The 16,870-nt window shown below is 40.6% G+C and overlaps 1 protein-coding gene across 1 annotated transcript in view; it reads left to right on the forward strand.

The window, feature by feature from the left end:
* The first annotated feature begins 580 nt into the window (after positions 1-580).
* The window catches only part of LOC108785342 (carbonic anhydrase-related protein 10-like), a 341,295-nt gene continuing 325,005 nt past the window's right edge, over positions 581-16,870 (forward strand). Inside the window, exon 1 of the mRNA XM_018554392.1 lies at positions 581-787. Coding sequence (XP_018409894.1) covers positions 724-787 — 64 coding nt within the window. The 5' untranslated portion in view covers positions 581-723. The remainder of the gene's footprint in view (positions 788-16,870) is intronic.

The following is a 16,870-nucleotide window of genomic DNA, read 5'->3' on the forward strand; positions in this document are numbered from 1 at the left end:
TCTATCTATCTATCTATCTATCTATCTACTTCATTTTATTATGGCTATCTATCTACAAATATCTATCTATCTTATCTATCCATCTGCCACTGATTCGGTTCTCAGCATTCCGGGGCTGAGAATTACACAAATGATTTGAGATCTCCTGGTCTCTGTGGCATCACTGAGCCCTTTCAGTAATCTTTAGGAGATAAAGTGGGTTCTCTAAAGCCAAAGAGAAGAAACGAATTTCTGTTGGTAAAAGTAGCGGAAAATGGAGCAGAAATCACGGAACGATCAGAGCAGATAGTGATTGCAGGAAAGAGGGCAGACCGGCGGAAACGACATGTATTATGTTCGGGGAACGGAACGAGGGGAAGAGGGTGAATGAAATAAGCATATTCTAGGAGGAGAGGAGAGGAGGGTGTGGGAGCCGGGGAGTGCACTGGGAGAAGAGAGAAGAAATGACAAGGAGGAGCAGAGAGGAGAATCTGTAAGCGGGAGCTTTATTCTGGGAGCGGAACATTCATAGACACAGCTCATAGTTTAGATAGTGGGAGCAGAAGAGTTCTGTTGAGAATTATTCGGCAATTCCAGCAGATGTAAAGAGGCTGCACATCGCTCGGACTAGCCTCATTCTAAGGAACCAGCTCGCTTTTTTTCCCCCTCACAACCTATTTTTGTGTTGATGAGGATCTAGCTGTCTTCCAGCCTTCGTGCGATGAAGGGATAACCAGCAGCAGAATGCCAGAATTCATTTGGAGATCTGTGCTAATCCTTCAGGCAAGCACTGCAATCTACACAGCAGGTAGGTGATAGCATGCTGGGCTACTGGCCACCAAAGGGCTTCCCTCTTCTACATATCTGAGCATTACCATGAAAACCTATTGTGGAGTCTAACCATAGATGTTCAGTTAGCTGTCTGCCCAGGTTTTCATTTATTCAGCTGGTGGTATAGCTAGTGGTAGTTAGTTACATTCAAGTGGACTTGTCCCTATGTTGACGACGTTTCGCCCCTCGTCCAAGTAGCTTCCTCAGTTTCATTAGCTGGTAGCGTATGGAAGATGATCAAAAGGGATCGTTCCGGACTGCCAGAAGTGCAGCTGGAGTTTAACTTTTACATTTCACAATGGGGACCGAGCTGGCTGGAATGACAGCATGGATAATGAGAAACAATGGGTTTGTTACAGGCGATAGGATTAAAGTTCTGCAGTTCTATTTAAAGGGTCACTCCACCAGGGCTTGGTAGCTAAAACCCTACATGGATTCTGTTATCTTTAAAGGGATGGAAGGAACTACACATTGTATCATAATTTTATTAAATATTTACATATTTTCAAGCTCTGTTTCTGGCATTTTGGGGTCTCATTTCTCCTCCTGCAAAGCTCACAAAAAGGGAAATAGGACAGCAACAGCAAGAAGCTCTTTTACTATAAGCAGGTAAGAGAAGATATGAGGGCTGTCAATGGAGTGCCGGAACCCTGAAAGAAACTGGAGGGTGATTTAAGAGAAATAGTTTATACATACATTGCTAGATGAATATGTGACCAATAGTGGAAATCAGGCTGAGCTGTAGAGACAGCAGAGGTCTTGCTGACAATGGGAATGACAGGGAGGGATGGATAAAGTAGAGAGCAGCTGTCTGTACTATGATGAGCTCTTTTGCCAGGGAAGTCGTTGGAATTCTGTCTGTTCAGTGACAAAGTGACCGGTGTCACTCTAGCATAATGCCTGTCAAATCCCATGTGGCACTGACTGAAAGTAATCCAATCTCCCTGGCAGGATGAATGATCATATAACTGTCCATTTTAAAGCTGCTTTTCCATCCCAAAATGCTTTAAAGTTCTGTCAAATTGTCACTCAAGGAGGTACTGTGATACTTACCTAAATGAGTAGAAGTCATTTTGGCATTGGAAAAGTGACCGTGATGCACAAGCTGTAATCTATAGCAGCCAACCAGATTTGTATGATTTGTAATGGCAAATTGGTGAAAAGGAGAAATCTGATTGGTTGGGTTAATACACTTTGCACATTATTTTAATTATGACATAATTATTACATTTTAACTCAGGAAATATTATCTAAAGAATATCTCTGGATATCAGTGGGTATTGCAAGGCAGGGAAGTACAGTCATTTTACACCTTTATTATCCTTTGCTTGTGCACGTTCCAAGTTCTCTTTTCTCATGTGTCATCACCCAGTAGTTGGTATTCGAGTATTTTCACTGATTTGTTAGTTTGTTTACAACTGTATATTGTTTGTGTAAATGCTACTGCAAAATATTTGTACAGATGCCAAATACCAAGGTGCATATTAAATCAAAAATATCTGTGTGTTATAATCTCTACAATGTAACAAGCAAAACAGGAACAATTCCTACAGGCCATAATAGATACTTCCACAGTCCGAACCCTAATTGACCCTATTGTGTGTGAAGAAAGGACTGTGTATTTTTTAGGGATGTTGGATTGTAAGAAATAAATATGATTGAATGTTCTCTGTACAGTGCTTCAGAATATGTTAGCACTGTTTACAAATATAATATATGTATATAAGATTGGAAAATGTATAATAAATATACCACCCAGTATACTGTACTATAGTGGATTATTTCGCTGCTGTCTTTCAAAGATCAGATTTGCCAGGATGCAAAACACAGAATTATAGTAAACTAGAATCCTGCAAACTCAGATGTTTGTAATAATTGTGTAAATGTTGTATAGTACATCATTCATGGCATTTCATAGACTTACTGTAAAATAAGCACAGCACTAGAGCCTGATACAATGCCATGTAGAGCTGAAAGGCAGCGTACTGTAGAAAACTCCAGGCAGGTTATAGATCCCAAGGGATGAATATAGGGATGCTCACAATTAACACATCCATGCTGCAGGCTAGATATGTTTGCATGCTATCATATTTAGAAACTTCTAAGTCACTTATGTTCCAACCTTTATTAAAATGGGACCCCCACTGATTACTAAGCTTATAAAACAAGGCAGTGCAAAAGCAATGATAAGATGCAATGTTAAATTGTTCTATAATATGATCTGTTAGGAGATGATTAGGGATGTGATCTAAGTTTGGGTCAGATGTGGACAGTTCTGATGAACTAATTGGGGAGGCACTGGGAGGGTGCTTTTCCAGGGTTGCCCCTGGAAAAGCACCTTGTCCCCATGGCAATGGGGACAAGAGCCTCTTCCCCACAAGCCCTGGGGCGTTGGTTGCGGGGGTGCGGGCAGGGGGCATATTCACATCAGGGTACCCCTTTAAATAAAGAGGCATCCAGATGGGACCCCCCCCCCCCCCTTGTGAATGAGTAAGGGGTACCTGTACCCCTACCCATTCACTAAAGGGTTAAATTAAATTGTAAAAAAAGAGGCCAGACTTTTGAAAAAATCCTTTTATTGAAAAAAAAAATAGAAGGCTTGTTTTTGAAAAGTCTTTTATTAAAAAAAAAATTAAAAACCTAAAAATTGATCCACCGACATAATCCAGCATCAATCACGATGTCCAGCATTGTCCACGACGACGACGACTCAACGAAATTAAAAAAAAAAACAAGAAAAAATAAATAGAAATAATTAAAAAAAACAACGACTGCCGACCCATCCACTCGCGACGAACTCACGCCACAGAATGCCATTCTGACAGATGCCGGCAAAATATAAACAATTGGGTGGAGCTAGCAGTGACAGCTAGCTAGCTCCGCTAAACTGTTTACAGTTGTACAGCATCTGACAGGTGGGCCATGATTGGGCAAAGTCATAATTACTTTGCCCAATCATGGCTCCAATCATGGCTCTTACAGAGTACTGTGCCCTGATTAGGCAAAGTCTTGCACCTGACCTATGCTCAGGTGCAAGGTTTTAGCCAATCAGGGCTCATAAGGCACTGTGTGGTGCACAGCGCCTTGTGGGGCGTTCAGTGGGCGAATAGCCCACCGAATGCCTTGATAGTTCATGTGTTTGCCGAACACACAAACTGCCAATGTTCGAGTCCATTCCTAAACCTTGCTTGACTCGAACATCGAGCCCATCCCTAAACCTGGTTGGGAGTTTTAAGTGAACACAGGCTAGGGTGTGAATGACTCCAATGGTAGATCAGCTCTATTTAGAGGATAGTAATCTTCCCAGACTAGACAGTACAGTGATCTGCTATGCTTCATATTTAATGGAAGTGTACACATGATGGATAAAGAGTAAGCCTTACATAAATAATAAACAACAAGTTATAATTACATTTTCTTATTTAATTGTGACGTGTGGACGTGAATAGATGTTGCTGGTGATCCATATTTTTGCTTTTGTGACTTTCTATTTCCTTTTGAAAAACTTTTATTTGCAGTTAATGATTAATTTGTCATATACTATTTTGAACACGTAATTAAAGCTATTATTCATAGTTATACTTATTTAAAAATATAATTATATTTAATTTGCAGCAAGCGGTGTTACAGTTATGTAGGGGAAATGTTATTCTTTCACACCAGTTTAGAGTTTCTGAGGATCGTGTAATTTAGAGACGTTCTGCACCGTGTGTCACGAATATGCAAAGACATTAGGTCTAATTTGCTGCTACTGTTGTATTGATGTTGTGTTGATGTTTCTGCATACCTGGCATACACTCGCAGGATTTACTATACCTGTGCGATGTACAAAGAGATGCGCACAACTATAAGAGTGTGCATTTTCTTAGCAGCACATGCTTCAGCATTCAGAGAAGTATACCAGCTCTGTGGTGGCAATACTAAAATAAAAATGGAATTATTAATGTTTTTGGGTACGTCAGGCATGCAGGAACAGCATATACTGAACTGTACACAAATATCAGTTTACAGTTACCGTAAATAAAAAAGAAACCCCACTAAGGCCAGCTTTACACCATTGCTTACACATGTTGGTGTGCTGTGGTGCCATTCAACTTGACCGTGCCAATTACAGTGACCCCCAATGAACCTGTGTTGCAGTGCACCGCAATGTATAGTAATGCACGATTGCGCACTATTGTGTGTTGTGGTGCACTGCAGTGCATAGGGAAAAGTAGTACTGATTCATTTGTTTGTCTATTCTGGTGTGCTAGCATCCCATTTGATCGAACAGACTACCTTAAAGTGTATTTCCTCTTTTGCAGCCACATTGGGATGTAACCTACTTTATATGTTTTCATGTTCCCAGTGTTTTACATGTTTCCAGTGTGTACATGTTTTAGTCACTGAGCCGGTGGAGAGATCACAAAGATTTTTCCCTGACCAGCTCAGCGATACAGAGCGCAGCGCACTTGCCATTACATTCCTCACGTAACCGTCGCAGTCCTCGGAGCCTGGGAAGCTGCTAGGGAGCGTGGCTGCAGCTTCCGTGGCTTCCCATCCAATCAGGAAGCCAGGCGGGTGGTCACATGGCCACCTGCCAGGCTCCCTGCTTCATTACTGCACCCCTGCTGGAAGAGGTAAGGAGGTAATACAGGGATGCCTCAGGTCTGTGTATGTATGTATGTATGCACGATGTATGCAGTATAATGCCTCTACAAGCACATGTACTTTATGTATATATATATATATATGTATGTATATGTGTGTATATATACGTATACACACATATGCGTGTGTGTTTGTGCTTTTCTGTGCACACCCTAATGCAATAGGCTGTGCACGTCCTATGGGCATAACTTTAAAAAAACAATTTATAAAAAGTGCAGCTAAAAGGAGAACTATGGGGTCAGTGTTTTTCCCCATAGTTCTCCTTAGAGTAACGGGAGGACACAAACTAGCGTCCTCCAGTTACCCTAAGCTCAGTATACCGCAAGCTACAGCTCGTGGTATACTGAGACGCCGGAGCCGATCCCGACTTAGATGACGGGATCCGCCCAGCTCTGTAAGTGACAGCTGGCTCTGCCTATCTAGAGGCAGAGCCAGCTGTACCCGCCCCTCCCCCGTCCGTTCCGCCAGTCAGTGCTGGCAGATCGGAGCGGGGAGAGGGGAATCCAGCCCCTCCCCCTGCCACGGCAGAGAGTCGTGACAGGATCGAGAGGCAAGCGAACCCGGTATGTGTTCGCTCACCTCCCTATCTACTGAGCCGACCTTTGACAGTCTCATTGTCACAGGTCGGCTACAACTATGAGGTGAGTGAAAAGCACTCACCTCATAGTTCTCCTTTAACCTTTTTAGATGCTCTCTTGCTGAAAACACCAGGACTGAAATAGCCTTCTAAGTTATCTCTGTTTATAAGGGGGCTGGGCAACTGTGTTTGCCTTAATTAACCCTGTCTGCACTGTGCTGGTAGATCTCCATTATTAGTTGCAAAGTAGTTGTGCAAGAGTGTCTGTCCTAACTAAGGGTTAGAAATATCAAGACAATGCATGGTAATCCATTTATCATTGCCAACTGTTTAAGGTAGTAGAAGCTTCCCTGTAGTGTCCTGTGTATAATCCTGCTCCAAAGAAACGGCCAAAAAGCCAATAAATATTTTATTATTTTTGGTATGCTGCGTGAATGGGAACACAAACATATAGTGGGGGTTTCTCAAATTTGACTGCAAAAGTGGAGACGCACTTTAACGCAACACACTCTTACATGCTTGCATTAATGCAACATACCATAATCGAACAGTAAAATAGATAAACACCTGTACTTACTTACGCTGTAGAATTTGCTGTAGAAGTACGGCGTGCTACTTTTTTTAAGCTGCTATTGTTTGGCACATATAACTTTTAAACCTAAAGCTGGAAACACACTCAGCGAATTCCGTCTGATTCAGCAGGAATCTGCAGAAATTTGCTGCACTGGTGACCCTATTTCTTCAACAGAAACCATTAGATCAACTTTTGCCGAAGGAACATGTTGGAAATTCTTTGGCTAAACTGAGCTTGTAGCCAAACAGCTGCAAGCTCCATTTAGGTATTCTGACAGTAGCTGGCGGCCACTGTCAGAATACAATAGAGACAGCAGGGGATTCGTCCATCCATGCTGTGCAGCATGGTTGGAACTATCTGTTCTATTCGGCCAGTGGGTTGAATGTACTTTAGCGAGCAATCATGGTATTTATCCATAGCTCCCAATTGTCCCTCAATAGGAGTGACTGTCCCTCTTTTGGGACCAAATCCATCTGCCAATCTTTCTTTCTTTTTTAGTTGTCCCTCTCTTTGGTTTGATGTATAGACCTCTAAAAAAATTGTAGTATTAAACTATCAAAAGTGTTTTATGGCACTAAATCTTATCTAATCCTTAAATGTTTCTTTTTTACTTTGATCAGCTAAAATAAAGGAAAAGTAGTGATGAAAAAAGAAAACAATTTTTGGTTAAACCAATTTAATCCTCATGGTCCATGTTACTGGAGGCGTGGCAGGGACATGTCCTTTGCTTACCTACTTCATGCTATAACGTGTCCCTCTTTCCCATCTCAGAAAGGTGGGAGGTATTGTTTATCACATTATAATTTTTGTGTGTTTCAACATTTTCAACAGTTTAACTAGTTTGAGTTACTGCCACATAAGAGTCATTAGACTGTTGTTCTGCCCTGTGTGACAAGGCTGACCTTTCACATCAATAACATTGGCTATGAAAAATTGTAGTGCAAGAGTTTGTTTTCTTTATTCTTGCTCTCTGTTAGACTGGCAGCCTCTTCTCCCCTTGCTCCACCGGTCTAAGGACCTATAACATCATCATATCTGAGGCAGACTATTAGGCCTGAAGATATTGGAGGGACATACTACAGCCGGAGAAGAGGGGGATAGAGGTGAGCAGTCACTGCCCCTGGACTGAAGATTAGATTAGTATTTCTTCTTTTTTCGCCCATAGACCAAAACAAGCACTTAAAGTAGAATTATGAGGTGAGTGCTTTTCACTCAGCCTCATAATCTGAGCCGACCTGTGACAATAAAACTGTCACAGGTCGGCTCAGTAGGTCGGGAAGTGAGCGAACACATCCCGGCGCTGGCTCACTTCTCGATCCTGTCACTGCAGAGAGCCGTGACAGGGGAGTGAATGGATTCTCCCCTCCCCGCTCTGATCCTCCAGCGCTGACTGGCGGAACGGATGGGGGAGGGGGCGGCTACAGCTGGCTCTGCCTCTAGATATGCAGAACCAGGTATCACTCACGCAGCTGGGCGGATCCAGACATAATTGTCAGGATCTGTTTCAGCTGCGGCGTATCAGTATACCGCGAGCTGCAGCTTGCGGTATACTGAGCTTAGGGTGAAGGGAGGAAGCTAGTTTGTGTCCTCACGTTACCCTTTGGAGAACTATGGGGAAAAGCCCTAACCCCATAGTTCTCCTTTAAGCCCTGCAGTGAGAGGGTAGACCCACTGCAAGGGTTAACTTGAGTCCTGGAGTTCCTCTTTAATATATGTATGGCATATTTTAAAGTTTAAAGGGCCTATTCTAACAATAAATTAAGATGCTTATCTGTTTGGTGGGCAGCAAGACCAATCTTTAAACTCTTGCAGAGATATGGGTACCCCTGTTCTCTGACATTCCCAGGTGTTTGATAGAGTGTTATCTACTGCACTGTGTAGTTTCAGCTACTACCTCCCTCAGATGTCCTTTTGTGACATAGTGAATGGTGGGAGAACTACAGTGTGCAGTGGCAGACACACTATCCAGCACACCCAAAAGTGTCAATTGCAGTAGGGCCCATAGATCTGCATGCAAGTGAAGGTTGGTCTCATTGCCCACCAGACAGGTAAGTATTCAACATATTCTTTTACAAGATGGCTCTGCTTGAATTGTTTTAGCCTAGAGATTGGGTCGCTTTAACATAAACTTGCTGCATGTGTCTTTTTATTTGGTTCATTTGTAACCATCACCATAATAATTTAAGTACATGTTGGTAAATACATTGCAACAAATGTAGCAAAGCCTATGTTAGAACATGGCACTTCCCTCAGAAGAGGTGCAGCCGTGTTCAACATCAGTATAGAGCCCTTTCTGGCTGTTGTGGATGTGAATTGTTATGAAGTGCCGCATAGCACATTCTATTTGAATGGAAACTCTAATAAATACATATTGATCCATCAGTGTATGAGTTATGGGCAAACTCCATAGTGGCATTATGCATACCAATATAAATCTAGAGGAACCACTTGAACCTGCTTTCTGAAATAAGGTTCTGAATCTTCATTTGTCTTAATATGCCTATGTTTCCTTGTAACTGACAAACACATTGTACTGTCTTTGTGCCGTCAGCAGCATTGATGTGGCATCGTTGTCTAAGCATAGACATGAACACGCGTACAGAACACTCACTTTTATAACAGATAATTACACACCTCATTTTAATCCCTGGAATAAGTGGTCAGTAAAATGCCAGTTAACTCTCCTTCAGAGTGTAGTATATCTTTCTACACAGCAATCTATCATCTGTCAGGCTCCCTTCCCAGATACACTAAAATGTGGCCGAATGCATTTTTATTCTTTTTGTGGAAGGTTTTAGTATCCTTCTAAGGGATTAGTGTCATGAGCAATTGTAGAATCAACCCTGACCCATAGTACCTGAATACAGATAATATAGAGTGTATATGAACCTAAAAAAACCAAATGTTATATATTACAGCTTACCAGAACTAAGATGTGGTGGCTGAATTAGGTTGAATTTTTTTCATGTTTGTTACTTTAGTTTACCAGGTTATGCTGCCAGTAACACACTTCCTGTCCTAAGGTAGCACTCCTGCAATGTACTGCATCTATAATCTATGGAGGAGCAGCGTTGTCACCCTATAGAATGTCTGTCAGGACTACAAAATACCACCCTTCTCTTCTTCTCCATAACATTAGGGGGGTGATCTAGTCCCAGATTGCTGGAAACACAGCTAGCAAAGCGAATGATAATATATTCCTGTGAGCAACATGTTTAAAAGGCTAAAAGGAATACCTATGGCTCACGTTTGATGTTACGAAAGTCATAAGGAATTAAAAAAATATATAAAATTTGAGGAACACTTTCAACATTTGCAGCATTCAACAGTTACAAAGAATATAACAAAATATGTAAAAAGCAAATCAAGTTCACAAAAATTGAAAACGAATGACAAGTTGCAAAAGAGAATATATAAATTATCTTAACTATATAAATAGTAAAAAGACAGTGTAGGCCCCTTACTAGTTAATTCAGAGTTAGTGACTGGGGACAATGAGAAAGCAAATGTATTAAATACCTCTTCAGCTCTGTGTATAGAAAGGAACATGGTGGAGCTCAGGTCCATAATGGGGATGTCAGTGCCACAACCTCAAATAAACCACAAGAGCTCAAAATTGATATAGTCCAGAAACAGACAAAATGAAGGTGAACAAAGCACCTGGACCACATGACTTACATTGATGTGTCCTCAAAGAATTGAGCTCTTTTATTGTGAAGCCATTGTTTCTACATTTTAGAAACTATCCAGCAATGGATACAAAATGTGACAGGTTCCCTTTAAGTAATTATTACATTGTGTATGACCAACTAAACTGTGAACAGTCTAGATATATACAACATACTAGTAGCTTATTCCTATTTTTGGCACTCAAGGTTAGCTTATAAAATATGCATAGCTAATATTATATACACTTGGACATCCTCAGGCATATTTGTACAGTAGCCGAAAGTCAATGGTATGAATTAACCTCTAAAATGTGTGGCATTACTTGCCTTGTTTAGAGGTTGCCCAGTTACTGTACACTTAGCTTCTCATTAAAAACCATTGCAAGCTTTTGATGTAATGAGTTCAGAATACTCCACATAGCATGCACTCCCAAGAGTTCATAATGCTTTGAAGGTCTGTATACAAGTAGCTTAGTGAATATTCATACTGAACTCAATCAATTATTCACATTGGATTTGCCTATGTTTAGCAAACGAAACATATTGAACTATGGCTTAGAAAACCTCTTTGGAAACAAGCTTGACATTGAAAACTAAAATCTGAGCTGTGTATTTAGACAGTAATATGGGATAACATAACTGACCGGTAGACATCTGGTTAAGCCTCATATCACTGAAGATATGCCTGAAGTGGATGTCAACCCAATTTAACATGTTGGTAATTGTAAATTCTTTTTAAATGTGCACATTTCTTTAAATAATACATACCTGGAGGTTCTGCCATGAATGTGCTTGTGCAGGCACTTCCTGTTATAGGGTGACAACTTTCTGTCTCTGTCTCCCAATTGTAGATCTAGAAAGGATTGTCACCAGCACACCAAAAGTTTTGAAGCAAAAAGTCCTTTATTGACAAATCGTCATCCAAAATTTTGTGCGATTATATATCAATACAACGTTAATTGATGTGTCCCTATATGAATATGCTTCACATGTTTACTCCTGTGGGCTTATATGTGCACCACCAATGTCAGCATAATCATATCCTAATGTAGATTGTTAATGGGGAATGTCTTTTGCCTGCACTGTCTGCACTGTCAGATTGTGCTTATGACTGCAGTTCGCTACTTGTCCACTGTGCATGCCAGCGTCCTGTACCCTAGGCAATCAGCTGATGTTACTTCCAGCTAACGGCCATATCATTACAACTCGCTGCGTACATTAGTGGATTACAGGTGAGCCTCATTTGAGTGCAGAATGGCGGGAATATACGGTGTTCCAGCTGCAACTGGTGGGAGTGGTCTGTTTTTAATATGCACTGGTATGTCTATTTAAAGGTGATGGTTTGCTTTACTGTATTATTCTGAGCCTGATGAAGGGGTACTGCTGAGACCCTGAAAGCGCTTGTATTGGATGGCGATTTGTCAAGTATTGGATGGCGATTTGTCAATAAAGGACTTTTTGCTTCAAAACCTTTGGTGTGCTGGTGACAATCCTTTCTAGATTTGCATTGTTCACGGGGCCGTCCGTGGGCACTACAAGCACCCACCTGCTTGGCAGGTTTACTACTATTCCGGTAAGGAGTGCAGCTGGTTCTTGACTACATGTCTCCCAATTGTGTCCCTGCTTAGTCACTCTGTCACATGGGCTTCAGATGGGGACTACAAGTGGTTGCTTGTGTACATATTACAAAAGCTTGGTCCACTGTTGTCCTCATCAGGAAAACTGCCCTGAGAAATGTCATTCAGGCATTGCTGGTGTGAGGGCATATAGACAGGGTATGTAGAAAGAAAATTGCAGTTGTTTATGCTACACTGTGCATTAATTAACTACGTGTCATGCAGTTAAGTTATACATCTACTGTACTTTTAAACTCAGATAAACCAAGCCAGAAATTTGTTCCAGACGCTTGTTTTTAGCTCCTGCATGATTAGGAATAATCATCAATGCTGAATCCTGCCCTAAGCAGTCTCCTTTTAGTAACCCCATACATCAATCTACCTACCAGACGCTTCTTTGAAGAATCTGATGTTAGTTTTCAGTTGGCATGTGGCAACACAATTCACAGAGTGTCTGTGAAGGTTCTCATTCATCCAGGTCATGGTATATATGTAAAAATGCAAATGCAATCAACACCTGGTTGTGACAGATTATGTGGATTGGAGTGACAGGCACCATATTTATTCCCAGATAATTTTTTGTACAAGTCATTCTGAATTGAGAAAGCTGGTCGGGTGTCCAGTGAAACGTCTTCAAGAAAAATACAGCAAGTCCTGTTGCTTTTTACAGATACAATTCAAATATAGAGATATTACAGGTGTTTACTCTAGCTGTACTTGGAAAATATGAAGTTACTTTTATACATGCTCGGAGCAGTTTTTAGTGACTAAAGATAAAAAAAAAAAAAGCTGCACCAATTTATAGAACAACCACAAAAGCAGTCACTAAAGGTTGCCACGGTGGTGTCACGAACCCTCGTTCGATTATACCTAGACTTCCCCATCGAGCATAATCATGTGTCAATTTTGGAAATCAATCTTTAGCTATACTAACCAACTAATTTTTGACAAGCGATGGAAAGAAATACCTTTTGTGAATGTTTGGTCAGAGAAAAAAAACTTTCCAACCTGAATGATCAAAAAATTTCAATCACAATATCAAAAGCGGAAATCGGTGATGTACCATCAACTGTTCGATCTCTGTTCAAAAGACAGTTTGTGTATGATTTCCGAACAAAATTCTTACAATGTATGGCCATCTTTAAGCTTGAGGTCTGGGAAGCTTCATGTGGGATGCTGGTTCCGTCCTAATATCTACCCTGTGAGTTAGTCGTCTTGTGCAGTAGGCCACATGATTATGGCAGATGTAAAGGCATCCATAGTAAACTTGGACTGGGAAAGTTAACTAGAAGTAACCATTTAATGACACGACTTTCCTTCTTTCTTGTTTGAAATCCTGTGTTTCAGTTTGGAAACCATACACTGCGAGACAAACATTTAAAATAAAAGATACTATCTGAAAAAAATCAAGAGGCTGTGATATATTTTCAAGTTGAATTGACTCTTTATCATTTACACTCTAACCATATACAAGTGGAACTTTTCAGGTGCTACAGTGATAAGCTTTAGAACACGATTAAAACAATGATAATCCTTTATTGAAAAACTTTAAAAATACATAAAAGTAAACTTGAGCTAGGTTTGAGCTAGATGTATGTAAAGTATTACAGATAATCATTATATGAACCACATCCATTTGGACTCCCCTTCATACCCCACACAAGGATTTTCTACATGTTTAGATAATAGTTCTCTTATAGCAAAACAAATGATTATCCGCGCTATAGTGCTCTACCGCAAAATCCTCAATGGCATCTTATTGACAGCTGCAGAGATAGAGAGAAGCTATATAAACTTCTCCCACAATATAGTAAACAAAAAACACTGCGCTATCTCTAATATTATAAAACTCTAAGTGCATATACTTAGTGACAATTATACAAAAATGTTCACTCCAACTTATATATAGTCCATATAAAAATATTCCCAAAATGATATAATCAAAAATAAATGTGATGAAATCCTTGTGTTCACTTTCTTTGTATTACATCAGTGAGTCAAATAATCATTGCATATAAAGTTCCACAATCACGTGTGACTTCTGTGCTTCAATTCCTCGTCAATTAATCAACAGTGATCCACCTCCAGGTGTATAAACACTAGCCCACTCCCCAGATAATTCTGACCACCCAGGTGGTCTTTAAACGCACTGCAAATTTCCCTGGCGTCCGATGTCTCCCTCTCCACCGAATCACCAACAGCAGAAAATGATGAGTCTGCACGATGTCTCTCCCAAATCTCTCTTATCCGCTCAAAATAGAAAACCAAGATCGCACATAGTGTAAAACTGCTAGATGATAGTTTATTCATAAAAATCAGAACACTTACATTTAAAATAGTTTTTCAGCGCTGTAAAAACATAAAATCGGCTTGTATGAGCTCAGCTCAGTCTCCTCCACTCCATACACTAGCGTCAGCGTGTAGCTCCTCCCCTACGCGTTTCGTCCAATGGACTTTCTCAAGGGTGCCCTTGAGAAAGTCCATTGGAATGTAAATGGAAAGTCCATTTAAATGTAAGTGTTCTGGTACGCTTGAGAAAAATGCGTCAGCAGTGCCGGCAGCAGCAGAACTACCAGAGAGAACAGTCTGCAACCATGTCCAGGAGGGAGAGAGCACTCCAGGGACTCATGAGGCCACCAGAGAAGACATGGAATCAACAGGGAAAAGATGCAGACTAGAGAAGGGAAGCCTAGGGCACAGAGATGTGCCGCAACGCCTAGACCACCAGGGACAGTGTGGGCTACACTTCCTATCTGCCATCGTCCAGCCAGAGGCACTGACACACTACAATGTACTGGACATATTTGAAGGGATCTTACTGTTTTCAGTTTTTAGCATCATACTTAAATAAAGCCCATAAGGCATAATCATTTGCAGTAAAACACATTGTACAGCAATTTGTAGGAATGTACTTGTCACAGTGCATTGCACCCCAACAGACTAATATAGTAGTGAGCAATGTACTTACACTGTAATACACTGTAATACACCATAATCAACAGGTGTGGTGCACTGCATTAAAAACAAAGAGAGTCATGTGTTAGGGTGCATCGGCTGCATATTCAAAACTATTGCATGTGCTGTAACACACCACAACAACAAAGTTTAAATCTAGCCTAAAATATTTCCTAAACCTCTAACATGTGCATATGTAATGTGTGTAAAGGTGCTGAACCTGAAATACTGAGTAATGAGTAGTTTCAAGTTTAAATAAACTAAAGGAAATCAGTGAACATAACAGACATGTTCACTGATCTCCTTGCTTGCCATTCTAAAAGTGCCATTTATAGAACTGTCACCACTAGCTAGGAGAGAAGATTTTACAGCCGGGCAGAGATGCTGTAAATGTGACCGGCTGCCAGATCACATTCACAGAGCAAAGCACAGAAGTCTGACACAGGAGCTGTGTCTTGCTCATTTGCAAGGATGTTGTTAATGTGATAGGCACCTCTTTTAGGCTCCAATCTCACTGACTGGTGAAGCAATCAGTGGGTCGGAATGACGACACACGAAGAGGCTGGTGCCTGTACTGTTAAGCATCAATCAGTCGGACAGACACAGCACCACTCGGAGCATGGAGGGAAGCACAGAAATAGGACTTGTTTGTTACCAATCACATCCATTCACACTGATGCAAATGGTCAGGCACCATTTGGATGTAGAGTAGAGACCATGAGCTTACAGCCATAGAAAATGCAGCAGTTGTAAGGGTTAGTTAGCTGGCCTGCAGCTGTTCTGTTCTGATGTAACCCTTATGTTCCTGACAATAAGAATGGTAAATTACAATAAGTTTGAAAAAAATAATTCATTTCACTCCTACATGATATTTATCTATATAAACTGAATAGTTTCAGAAAATGACCTTGTGATAAAAGTAAACATTTTTGAAAATAACTCCTATAGCTTGGTGAATTGACCCTCAATAAAAAATAAACCAGAGCATTTGTGCTGCGAGGCAGCAGTGCCAATCATCAAATCACCAGGCTGCCCACATCTTTTTTTTACATCTTTAAAACACAAAAGAATGAACAGTAAAACCATGTCTTGCAAGCCGTACAGGCATTTCTCTTGTTAGTTTGATGCTGTCAAATGTCTCTTTGTGTGTCATATATTATTATCTGTGTGTAAGTTATTAAAGACTTACTCCTGAATATAGAAACCTAACTGCTGGTTCATTAATCCAATTTGTGGTCTGAGATTCTGGAATGTCTTAGACTATTTCCAGTGGTCCTTGGCAGTTTTGCAGACTGAGCATATTCACTGTAGCTTGTCTGTCTTTACAATTCTTGCTTGACAAACCACTTATCATTTTTGTTACCCTGTGATGGGCTCTCTCTTAAGCTTGCTCTGTATTTATGAGATACATTACAGTGGTGAAGCCATAGCCATGTGTGGCCTTGTAAACATAATGAGGTCACCAACTGTTTCCAAATGTGCCAAAACACTAACACTATCAGCTTATGGAATTTAAAGTGACACTAAACTCAGGAGTTAAATCTTAAAAATGCATTCAAGGACCTTAACTATTAACAAAAATGTATCTTATTTGTGTATCACTCAGCTGTAGATTCTCAAATCATCTCTGAATTGGTACTTACACTGTCCTTCCTTCTGGAGGGTGGCTATTTTTCCCCATGGTCCATGTGTGTTGTAAAGTAGTCACCGCTCCAAGCTCACTACCATGATGGACTACAATCTCAATACAAATTAGTAAACTAAACGTGAGATTATAGTCTATAACGTGAGTGAGCTTGGAGCAGTAACTACTTTACAACACACACAGGGACTATGGGGTACAGTATAACCACCCTCCAGAAGAAAGGACAATGTCAGCATAAAATCAAAGTTGATATGAGGATCTACAGCTGAGTGATACACAAACAAGATACATTTTTAAGATTTAACTAAGTTTCATGTCACTTTAAGTCACTTTGCACATTATACAATATATAACTGTTGTATTATGCTGTGATCT

Source organism: Nanorana parkeri, unplaced genomic scaffold, assembly GCF_000935625.1.
Source record: "Nanorana parkeri isolate BGI_ZX_2015 unplaced genomic scaffold, ASM93562v1 scaffold156, whole genome shotgun sequence".
Taxonomy (NCBI): Eukaryota; Metazoa; Chordata; class Amphibia; order Anura; family Dicroglossidae; genus Nanorana; species Nanorana parkeri.